At 31.8% G+C, this 13,199-nt stretch overlaps 1 protein-coding gene across 1 annotated transcript; it reads right to left on the bottom strand.

Annotated features, from left to right (window-relative positions):
• Positions 1 to 7,223: 7,223 nt before the first annotated feature.
• On the bottom strand, positions 7,224 to 12,473 carry LOC127714929 (lysozyme-like). The gene is given in 5 exon segments (XM_052220951.1): positions 7,224 to 7,407; positions 8,343 to 8,361; positions 9,145 to 9,259; positions 10,162 to 10,196; positions 12,401 to 12,473. Coding segments are annotated over 5 exon segments (426 nt in total).
• Positions 12,474 to 13,199: the final 726 nt, after the last annotated feature.

Here is a 13,199-nt window from a genome sequence, read left to right as displayed (position 1 = left end):
ATATATTTGAAATTAAAGATTCAACTGAAGAGGTTCTCATTATACAAGTCTCAGTTGTACCTAAAAGAGAAACTTTAACAACTAAAAACACTATACGTTCGGAAGCTATGCGGTTTATTGATGGGAATGTCTCAATGGCTCAAAGGGGGAAAGGAATTTATGATCTTGGATTTGGGAACGCTGTTAATTTTCGAAATGATTTGAACAAGACATTGAATCTATTCTAATTCCCTAACTGGGCTGACTTTTTTGGCTAACAACACTACGGTTTTTCATTCCGAGTCCGTTTCAAAAGCACTTCACGCCGTCAGCACAATCTTAAGTCCAATCAGAATTGTTCGATATTTCCAATACGACTATCAACTATGAATTAAGTTTTGTTTTGTTGGAAGCTTGGCACGTGGGATCATTTAACGTTATAGGGAAAATCAAAAACTGCTTATACAAAGACAAATACAATAAGAAATATTCTATAAATCAATGGTATATGGGTTGATAAACAACAAATTTATTTATTTTGTAAAAAATATTTCCTTACTCCTAACAAAAAAAATATTATATTTAAATTTACCTGTGTACGTTATTTTATCTTACGCCATTTTGTCCAAGGTTATATTTGTCTTTTTGGTATTGTTTTACATTCCCTTTTCTTATAAAAATTGTATTTACATTGTGTCATAGATCAAATTTATTCGTTCAGAGTATGTTTACTTGTTTTTGTTAATATGCCTTTTTGATTGAGTTAAGCCATTTAAATTGATATTTTATAGTGTGTCTTTCTATGTTATAATGTTACACTACTGTTTCAGGTTAGGGTGAAGGTTCTCGCCTGCTAACACGTTTAACCCCGCTGCATGTGTCTGCACCTATCCTAAGTCAGGAACCTGTTGTTCAGTGATTGTCGTTTATTGATGTGGTTCATATATTTTTCTCGTTTCTCGTTTTTTGGGGCCCTTTATAGCTTGCTGTTCGGTGTGAGCCAAGGCTCCGTGTTGAAGACCATACTTTGACCTACAATGGTTTACTTTTATAAATTTTAACTTGGATGGAGAGTTGTCTCATTGGCACTCATACCACATCTTCTTATATCTATAGACCGTTGGTTTTCCTGTTTGATTTGTTTTACATAGTCATTTTGGGGCTCTTTATAGCTTGCTTTCGGTGTGAACCAAGGCTTCGTGTTAAAGGCTGTACTTTGAACTATAGTTGTTTACTTTTTACACAGTGTCTCATTGGCACTCATATCGCATCTTCTTATTTCTATTTGCAAACATAGTGAATGCAGCAGTTTGCTGAAAAGCGACGAAGTTACAAATACTTAGATTTTGATGTCTGTCACAAGTCCAAATAAATACCGTCAGAATGACAAAATGTCTAATAACAATGGAACCCAATCTTAAAATTGGTTTAACTGGGATACTGAATATTTCACATGGCGAAACGTAAACCTTTTGATCGATGTGTCGATTCAGTTTAAAAATAGGTAGCGCTAGAAATTTTTAGCATTTCAAAAACTTTAATTTTTGACAGATGTAGATTGACAACCGGATATGCCAAGATTTCTTTATTCAAGGAGGTTTGTTATGTAAAGGATATAAGCCGATAACAGTCCATTCTGTAAAATATTGGACAATATATTACCGAATGGCCTGTTAGAGGCTTATATCTTACTTAAAACATTGTTTAACACGTCAAAAAAGGTGAAAACAAGCAAACAAATACAAACTTTTGTTAAGATTTGTTTCCATCAAGTGTGTAAATTGTTTTGTGAATAAACTTTATTTACATGATCCTACATGTTGGCCTCTTTAACAGTAGCTCAACTTAAACAATAGACAAAAATAAAGTACAGTTGAATATTTTGAAGATAAATACATGTATTGCTACATGTACATGAAGACACAGCGTATGCGTATCATGATTTTTGCCTGCGGTAGGACTACTTTATATATGTCTCATAATGGATAAAGATGATGAAAGTATATTCTTAATGCTAAAAAACGAAGAAAGTGATGTCGTAATTAGTGATTGTGTTGTTTCAAACTTTAGATTAAAATCAAATGTGTATTCAGATATATTCGATTTCAGTGTGGATTACAAAGAGGATATAGTTATAGCAGCTAATAATGGCAAGTTTTATATATATATTTTAAAATTTAGTCCTCTCCTATCACTTCCTTATTTCTTCTGGGGTTTTATTTCTTATTAGGTGAATGAGAAAAAAAAGAAAAACATGTGAAGACAGTTAGGTTCACGTTGAAGAAAAAGGTTCAACCATATCGAGTGCACCGCAGTCGATTTTATTTCATATAAAACTCTAAAACATATAATAAATGAGCATAAATGAAGAGATAACAACATGCAATCAATTTAAATTATTTTGTTGTTCATCGGAATTTCCCCATCTTATATTATTTCAATGAATTTGTAGAGTATTATGATCCAAATATCATATCTTTTATTTGTAAAAATCAATTAATATAGTTATAATATCTAAATTTATCGCCATGATCCGGAGATCAATAAATGGATCAGACCTATTCACCTACTTTACATGAAAAAATATATATATTCACAATGTTCCCGTATGACAGTATGACGCAGGCCCCCTCTTTTCTTCCTCGTTCACCAAAATTTATTTCGACTCGGTTTTTGTCTTGCAAGAGACGGTTATTATTTACCCAAACGGTACCACCTGAATATCCCACTTTTTTCTGGGGTTTTTTTTCTACAATGTCGTGTCGCTCTTTTTTTCGTTTATTTGCGTATTGATGTTCTTGTGGTTAATTTAATTTCAAGAGAGAACATCGGTTTAAAAAAAAAACGATCACTACGAACAAAGTGCGAATCGGACACATGATTGCTTTGCTTAACAGATAACCTGCGGTAACGTATTCCTTTATTCTGCTTCCCATATTCATCGTCGTTGATAAGCGAAGTGTTGCATTGTATTCCTATTCAAAGCAATAATATCAGATTGAAAGAAAAACCTTGCTGTGAAATAAATTTTGGCAGTGTTAAAATCAATTTGAAAGTTATTTTTTTTTTCAAGTAACCGTCTTGATGAGTGACAAAATTATTGTATTAGAAGGTGACTTTGATAAAATATTTTTGTGCACTTGTCATTTGTTCTTTCGTTGTATTTTTTTTTTTTTTTTTGACATGAAGAAACACATTGTGAATTGATTGATTTTTTTTTTCAGTTCTTGAACTATTATTTACCTGTAAGAATCAATTATACTAACTTCAGCTGGCCAATATTTTTTTAAGAAAGAGGAGGGTTATTCTTAAAAGTATTGGACAGTTAAAGGAAACTTAATGGTTTCTAACAGTTAAATGATAGTCCAATCATTGAAATAAAGGGTTTACTACTGGTTTGCCCACATTTAATTATACCAATTATCTATTATTAAAGAAAGCAAAAAACAAAATGTTTAATGAGCATACAATTGTATAGTCTGTTCCAACTTTATAATTATATAGTTTATCTGTGTTTTCTATATATTCAGGTATTTTTCATTTTGTAGTTCCATTTTTATTTGTATAGATAAATAATAAAAAAATCAAATGTTTTGTTTCTCAATAATTTAATACAAATCAATTCAATTAATTCACTTAACATGTGACAAAACAATGGCATTCATTTATAACTGTGTCTTAATAATTCAGCAGTTTCTGAATGATTATAATGTAAATATATATGATACAGTTTGCTTTAATTGCAGACATAATTTATATATTTTATGAATCAAATCTATACATGCATTTCATAAGGAAATTGATAAAGCACTATGGTAAAAATAAGTTATATGGGGCACTATATGTATAATGATGAAAAATGCAACATTTTATATGTACTTCAAAAGTCACAAAACATAAGATTAAAGAACTTGGTAACTTGATGCTCTAGTAGATGGTTGGGTTGGCAAGTTGGTCAGTCTCTTTTTAATTTTTGTGTGCCATCCTACAGGTGGCTGGTGGTGCAGGGTCCTTCTGTGAAGTAGTGATTCCATCCAAAGCGGTATCCTTCAACCCAAAATTCTTGTTACGCAATCGGTAACTCAGAACAAGGTGGGGCTGAACGAGAGGTAATACTGCTGCTCGGCGTATAAGTAGAGTGATGTCTTCATTTTTTTTTAAAAGTATGACTGTAGCCCACATTTCTGTGACTTTCGCTAATCAGAATGTACCAACACTTTAAAAAAAATTGTCGATAATTTGTCAAAATAATAAACATTTTTTGTATTTTATTTTTTTAATATTTGTCAAATTCAATACATTTTCCTGGTAAATTAAAAAAATATTCTTTCATTTGTCAAATTAAGAAACGTTTTTGCATATTTTCTTTTAATATTTGTTAAATTCAATATATTTTCCTGGTAAAATTATAAAACATTTTTGCACATTTTCCTTGATTTAAAAGTAGAATCTTTTATAAAACTTTACAGGTAAACTAAGGTAAAAAAATAAGACTATAATTCAGAAATAAACTATAATTGTTAAAACAACAAAACACTTTATGTTTTTATAAACCTGCAATTAAATGTGGGCAAACCAGGATGACATTAAATAAAGAACGAGTACAACAATAGAATGACGTTTTAAGGAAAGTTAGTTGACGACAATGGAGTGGAAACAGTATTTACAGTACCTGGTAAAAAGCGTTTTATGGGTATAGACATAAACATATTTATTTTTTAAGTCCCATTTAGAACAATGGAAGACTAGTTGTAAGTGCTATTTTACGGAATTCAATGTACTTTGTGTGGATTACTTTATGTTGGTGAAACTTGACAAACTTTGCAAAAAAGGATGAATCAACACCGGTCTGATAATAAAGATCCGCAATTCAGGATCTTGATTTAAAACAAAACCTAAAAAAAACTCTGGCATGTAACTGGTCCCACTCGTCTTATATGTACAGCCCATCTGGCCATGTTAACTGGGGATCTAAACATAGTTCAACATGAACATCTCCGAAAGGTGATATCTCATGGGCCAAAGTTTAGAGAAGCCCAACACATCAATTGGAACCATAACTTCGAAAAAATTATGGATTCCATTGAGGACTACGCCAGAGCATGGGCTAAACGATAAGAAGTTGAGCTGGACACTTTATCAGAAGGGGTCAAAACAATCCGGTCTCTGATAAAATGTCGCATTCATAAGTTGAAATACTGTGCGAATGATCGACCAAAGTCCGTTTTCAGAGACAAAGAGGCTGTAAAATGTCTATCATCTCTTTACGATAAGTATGTTGTTGTTCCTGGGGACAAAGCTTCAAATAATATTGTCTGTGTATGTAAATCGTACTACTACGAGTGTCTGGTAAAAGAATTAGGAATAAATGAGCACTCAGGTATTCCCAAATACAAAAACATATCATTTGACAAGGATGAGATTTTGGCGAATCGTAAGTCCGTCATGGCTTCAATGAACATTACATTGAACAGCAAATCGGAGGACTTACCTTTTGTGTATAGGATACCTAAGCTTCATAAAATTTCGTACAAACAACGGTACATTTCCGGCTCATCTGCATGTTCGCCTAAATAATTGTCCATTAGATTGAGAAAAATTATGTCCGCAGTGAAAGAGCGTCTTCAGAAATACTCGAAACTGTTTACTCGCGTAGTGTTATTAACCATATGTGGATTTTAAAAAACTCTAAAGAACTTCTGGATAATTTTAAATCTCGATCTTTTTCTGAATTTATTTTTATCAAAACTTTTGATTTTTCAACCCTGTATACCACCATTCCCCCATGTGAAATTGAAAAATCGTCTAAAATAAATAATCCACAATGCTTTTCAACATAAAAATGGTAGCATACGCTATAAATTTATAACTTTGGGATACATACGGCGTATTTTGTTAATAGTGAACAAAAAGGTTAACCATGCTACACAGAGGAACAAGTGATCAGTATGCTGGAGTTTCTCATTGACAACATATCTGTTGAATTTAGGGGTAGACTTTTTCAACAAATTGTCGGCATTCCTATAGGAACGAACTGTGCGCCTCTACTTGCCGACCTCTTCTTATTTTCATATGAGTCGGAGTTCCTTCAGACACTTGACAAAAACAAGAAGATAAAAGAAGCCAGATCATTTAATTTCACATTCAAATATATTGATGATGTTCCTTCCATTAACAATCCAAACTTTTCTGATTGGGTTCCATTAATATATCCCCCAGAACTAGAAATTAAAGAAACAAAAGACACGACTTCTTCCGCCTCATTTTTAGACTTCGAATTTGACAAACGCGGTCTGAGCAGAAAGTTGATGAACTAGGGGTATGTCAAATAAAGTCTCGTCCTTTTTCTAAAAAAGTTCATCGGAATGTACCAAGACCTTGTTGATAAATATTCCGTATCAACATCACAAACAATACACGATGGTCTTGAAGTATAGATTCTGGGTACTGAGGTTGTTTATCATCTTAATAACGTGCTCATGTGCTTTGTCTATATGCCTTTTTGTGTTTCTTTGTTACATATTTGTTTGTTTGAATAGTGATTAAGATTATAACACAATGTTGACTGCTGTACCCCTATGTTTGACAATTTTGCCTATTATTTCTGTTTGTTTTGTTCACACATAGTTGTCAATATAATGGAATTTTATGTGACTGTCTTACAAGTGAGAGGTTTGGCTAGTTATAAAACAAGGTTTAATCCACCATTTTCTACATAAGAAAATGTCTGTACCAAGTCAGGAATATGACAGTTGTTATACATCCATTTGATTAGGGTCTTTCCGTTTTGAACTTTCCTCGGAGTTCGGTATTTTTCTTATTTAACTTTTTACATTGAATCCTTCCATTGCTATTTATACATTTTGCACAAACTAAGTCATCCGTAAAACATGGGTTAACTTTCTGAGTATTCATGTTCATTATATGTCTATATCCAAGTAATTCTCCGGTGAGATTGTATACTCAGGCAAAAAGTGCAACGACTTTCAAAACATCGTTACACATGGGTATCGTTTTCAAAACAATAAGTAAAATCAGAACTTTTAAACAATACTCAAGGAGCATCGTAAATGAGTTAGACATATTTCGCTATAGGAAGCATTTTCTGAGAAAATGAAGAATGACAAAATGTTAAAGAATTTTTTGGAAATCATGATGAAATGTTAGGTCTAATATCAAAAATCAATGAAAAAGTGGCTGCTCCGATTGCAATTAGTCTCAGAACGAATTTATAGATTTCAAATTTAACTATATTTGCTGCAGCCGGCAGCTCTTATTTTATTCCAATACTGATCAGTGAAACTTTTGAGGCAGCCTGTTGGACCTCCATTATGCATGCGCACATAATTTTCACAAGTGGTTCCACAACTCGAACCTCCATAACGTTCCATGTAATCCTGAACACATCCTTTGGCACAATCATAATCTATGGAACGCAACAGCTGTGGTATTCTGATAGTACGTTATGTTGTTTTATTATTACTTGATGATATTTTGTCTTTACATAATATGGTTTTGACATTACGTAATGATGTTTTGATACAACTCAATATGGAATAATCATTACTTTACGATATTTCGATATTACATGATATGGTTTCGTATTGACTTGGTATATTTTTGTCATTACTTAATATGGTTTTGTCATTACTCGATGTGGTTTCACCATTATTTGTTGTGGTTGTGTCATTATGCAATGTGGTTTTAACGTTACTTGATGTGTATTTGGCTTAGCGTTATGTAGTTGTTTCATAACATGATGTGGTTTTGTTATTTCGTAATGATGATTGGCCAATTCTTTATATGGCTTTAACATTACATAATGATGTTTCAAGATTTGACAATTTTACACTACATGACGTGTTCGTTCAAGTATTTGATGTGATCCTGTCATTTTTTGATGTGGTTATCTCATTACTTGATGAGGTAAAACAACGTGATCTTTTGTCGAAAAAATAGTTCATTTTTTAGCGTGTATGCTCATTTGAACAGATACGAATATCAATCTTTTATTTATATAAATAGCATTCTCAGTTATAACTCGCACTAAATTGAAAAAAAACTAATGTTAAAACCACATTGCATAATGACACAACCATACTAAATAATGGTGAAACCACATCGAGTAATGACAAAACCATATTAAGTAATGACAAAACGATATCAAGTCAATACGTAACCATATCATGTAATATCGAAATATCATTTAGTAATGACTATTTCATATTGAGTTATATCAAAACATCATTACGTAATGTCAAAACCATATTATGTAAAGACAAAATATCATCAAGTAATAATAAAACAACATAACGTAATATCAGAGTACCACATAAGACAGCTGTTGCGTTCTATAATAATCCTTTGCACACTCTTCATAACCTGCAAAAATAAAAGAAAGACAACTTCTATTGAATTTTAACTAATTAATAATAATTGATAATTGATAATTATCAAGGTGCACAGTTGTAGTAGTTACGTCTGATACGAATTGCAGTGTGTATGACACGTTTTTGTATAATCTTCTACAGGCGCGTACGAGCGTACAAGATATAATTTTTTTCAGTGGAAGATTCCATTAAACGTTTGGGAACATCAAAATCAAAAGGACATTTGTATAATAGGTATAAAGTCAAAGGGTAATTCTGTCAGCCAGTTGAAATGGTTACCTCATGCAGTTTTAGTACAACTAGTTAGTACATAGTTGATTGATTAATAAGACTTGAATAAATTATATAAAATGAGTAAAATCAGACCTCTTAAATAATACTTCAGGAGCATCGTGAATGAGTAAGACAAATTTCGCTATAGGAAGCATTACAACTTTTAAATTCTATCAGTATCGACGTATTGGCTATCCGATGCGTTGATATGTATATATATCATTTCTTGATTATGATAGTACTTAACAAAATCCTGTTGCGGACTGCGACAAATAAACGATAGTAGTTGTTGAGAAATTATCGTAAACTATAGAGTTAAAGTAAACAATTGCACAAAAGAATGACTATTTTTTCGCCTTTAAGTGTTAACCTAAATTTAACTACCTATTAATTCAGTATAACTTTAGTTGGCTTTTGTCGATTTAAGAGTTTCGATTGGAAGACCAGTTAACTTGTCATATCCTAGTTAGTGATTAGTTTCTTAGATTTGAATTATACTTACTGTCGCCTGGTCTATGGCAGTCAATCCAGTACACTTCTTTTATTTGAAATAGACCACAGGAATCCGATCTGCCATCATCCGCACATCCAATTGTCTTGTCACAATTTGATTCTACCTATAAAGTTCATAGCAAATCTGTTATAAACCTAATCGAGATTTTAGAAAGATACGGCTGAGATAAACAAAAATTTTCGTTCAATAGTAGCAACTGATATTAGCAAAAGAGAAAGTAACATGCGAAAATACTTGTATCATGGCGAAAAATAGGACTGAAAATAAAATGCAGCGACACATTCTTTTAAGACTGACTCGCTTAATACGGTTATGATCACGAAATTGATTGATTGACATGATTGATTGAGCAATTGATTGACTTTCTCTTTACTTCTTGGTGTAAGTACTACATACATTTTCAAATAAATAAACATGAGAGCTTTATGCACCATTTGTTTAAGTTTTTTGTTTGGTGAAGTCGGGAATCGATGCAACGATATCTAACACTATGCAAGCTCTGGGCGAGGACACTACAACGAGACAATGATTATTAGATGTAACGTTTTTATCATAAAAACATCAAATTCCATTAAGTTTACATATTTCGATTCGACCAAGATTCTAAACCCAATTCCGTAATAAAGCTGGTGTACTAACCATAACATGAAAACCTCAAATACAAATACAAAGAGTAGAGAATAAAAAGATAGCACGGCATATGTGTTATCCTAGTTAAAATATCAGGCAACCTTAATATAATGAACACTCCTGGAATAAGAAGGAAAACTTTTAATACATAACTTTGTGAAATAAAAAAAACATCAGTTTGGTTTGTTTCCTGTTGTTAATTGTGATATTATCTTAAGTCTATTTTATCTATATTCTTTCTCCTTTCATCTGTTTTCGTCTGTTACAATAAACCTTTCAGTCCAATCAATATTTTTAAATGCAAATCCCATTACTTTTTAAGCGGGGTTGTAAGAAATGAATTATCGATGAATCTCTAGTATATTATATACTTACGTTACAAATTCAGCCCAAGCAAGTGTCCGAAATTCCTGAAAGTTAAACTAATATGTTAGGGTGAAATGTAAAGGAAAGATATTTTAGATATTTTGCATGCCAACTATACTTACTCAAAACATACTTTATCAAGTACTAAGCTCGCTATACATATCGGTATGTTTCCATGCTTTTTTTTTCTATTTCTTCTTTTAATGATTAAGATAACTGTATAAAATAAATTTCCCTTTGTTCATTCAACAACCTTGTGTTCAATGCTATACGGAGAATGTGTCTTTTAATCAAAATAAGATTTATAATATGTCTTGATATTCTTACGTAACATTATAGTTTAAATAAACGTTTTCAGCTAAACAAAAATGAATACTAATATAAAGCAACTTTATAGATGTATAATTCAATATGAAAATAAGAAGATGCAAGCAATTATATGCAACTATGCGGCTTTTAACAATGAGAAAAATCCATTCCACATAGTTGGCTATAAAAGGCCCCGACATTGAAAAATATGAAACAATTCAACTGCGAAATCATTGAAGACTAATTTGAGTACCGTTTAAACAGGTGTCTCCAAACATCATTTTTACCTGTGATAGCTAGGTTCAAATAGAAATAAAAGAAACTAGGATAATTAATTATAGTTTTTGATCCACATTTTGAGGACATTAACACTGAAAAAGATTATATTATTTTTGCAAACGTTTTAATACTTTACTATATATTGTTTTATGGCGCATTACTATACTTATTTCTCCTGCCAAAATACTAAAAAGTAGTAAAGAAGTAAGCTAAATTAGATATTTATTTTACCAAGTTGTTTTATTTAATAAACAAAAAATCGTACAATTAAAAATAGTTGAAGAATAAGAAATACTATGATTTGCATTAACGTCTTTAATTACATTATAAAAAATGCACCCGTAGGCATAAATCTTATTGCGCTCAGAACCTACGTGTACCATTAAAACACACTTCAGTTATAAATTACCTGTGTTGGTAGAACAATTTAATCCTGGTATCTATCATGAGTATTTTCAGTGTCTTATAGGTCCAGGTTCAATACTTCTATAGTGTTGCAAATTATTTTTTTGTATCATATCATTTTAAAATTTCGAACCTCTAGTCAAACCTGGAAATTCTTGTTATTTTTTGGGAACAAATAATATCTAAACCATGTATCTGATTCTTGATTTTTTCCTTAGATGTATAAAGCAGAAATTAAAATAAAAATATATAAACTTTTACAAATTTAAGCATTTGAGATTTTGGCAAATTTTTGCACAAGCGTATTTAGTTTAAACATGGACTTAGTTCAACATTACAAAGATTCATCCAACTCTCACACATCATAAAACAAAAAATTGATAGCCCCATTGGAGTTTAGATATAAGAATAAGAAGATGAGGTATGATTGCCATTGAGACAACTCTCCACAAGAGACCAGATGACATAGAAATTTACAACTAGAGGTCACCGTATGGCTTTCAAAGATAAGCAAAACCCATACCGCATAGTCAGCTAAAAAAGACCCCGAAACAACAACTTTAAACAATTCAAATGAAAAAAACTAGCAGCCTGGTTTATGTACATAACAAATATGATATACTGCAAAAAACGACAACCACTCAATTACAGGCTCATGACTTGGGACAGGCACATGCAGAATGTGACGGGGTAAAACTAGTTATTTGGCGCCAAACCCTACCCTTTACCTGGGACAGTGGTGTAATAGTTCAATATAAAAACAAACTATAAAAAACCGTTAAAAAAGGGCTCAACTCATCACATCGATACAAAGCAGAAACACATCTAACAAAAACATAGACCGGACGTGGCAGGATATATATAATACAATCTGTACACATCCAACATTCAAAAGATTAAGTGTAAAGACGTCATTAACAAATAGAGAAAAACCTGAAGACTGATAGAGATTGGTCTAAATTGTATAAGTATAAGTTTTCGCGAGCGAATTCCTTTCTTTGAAATATATTTGATAAATAAAACATTCAACTATCTTACAGGAAAAATTTATCGCATATTTGCCTTGAATACATTACAGGTCTAATACCGTCGAAAGCTCGAAAGGCATACAATATTTGTGTATAGATCACGCAGTAAGTTTTCAAACGTACAGGCGTGTTTAAATGTCCTATAATGATAATGTAAACTCGTAAACTTTTTCAGCTCCGACCAGTTGAAAACCGTCTGTACAATTTTGAAATATTTTGTAACTTACCTGCAAATATCAACCCAGCATTGATAGTCAAAATTATTACCACAATTTGCAGAGATAATTGAATTGGTACCATTCTGAAACAAATAATTTAGGCATCAGGCAATGCAATCGGCTTAGTAGTGCAAATTGATGAAAGACAAAACAAACACACCGTTTAAGCTGTTGACCAATATTATTCTAGTTAATCGTCTTTTTTTGCTGCATGAATTTTCAAAACATAACATGTTTGCATAAAGCGTCATCAATTCCAATCGGCTATTAGGCGCTCATAAATATATTTTGGACTTGAAAAATGAAAATTAGGGAAAAACATAAAAACCTTCGCTATTTAATCTAATTTTTTTTTAGATACCTTGGCTTACCTGAAGCTATCGTTATTCGCCAATTCAAAAAAAAAATGCCAACTGATGAAAAGCCAGTATTAGTTTTTATATACCTGTGGTCCATTAATAGGGCTATGGATTTCTGGTATCATATATAGCTATGAATAAATTCAAAATTAATATCATTTTTTGAGTTATTAACAAAATCCTGTTTGATATATATTTTTCATTCATATTAAACATGTATGTTCAACCTCAGGTATAAAGATATAAGAAGATGTGGTATGAGTGCCAATGAGTCAACTCTCCATCCAAGTCACAATTTGTAAAAGTAAACCATTATAGGTCAAAGTACGGCCTTCAACACGGAGCCTTGTCGGGTATAAGTCGAACGAGATACGTAATGCATCCATACGAGAACAAAAGCTTTTTACTGTGTTTTTTTCTTTTATTTTGCTACTACTGCAGCGGGAATC

Source organism: Mytilus californianus, unplaced genomic scaffold (genome assembly GCF_021869535.1).
Source record: "Mytilus californianus isolate M0D057914Y unplaced genomic scaffold, xbMytCali1.0.p SCAF_9, whole genome shotgun sequence".
In the NCBI taxonomy this organism is placed as follows: domain Eukaryota; kingdom Metazoa; phylum Mollusca; class Bivalvia; order Mytilida; family Mytilidae; genus Mytilus; species Mytilus californianus.
The sequence above is the reverse complement of the archived record's forward strand: the minus strand, read 5'-3'. Positions and strand labels throughout refer to the sequence as shown.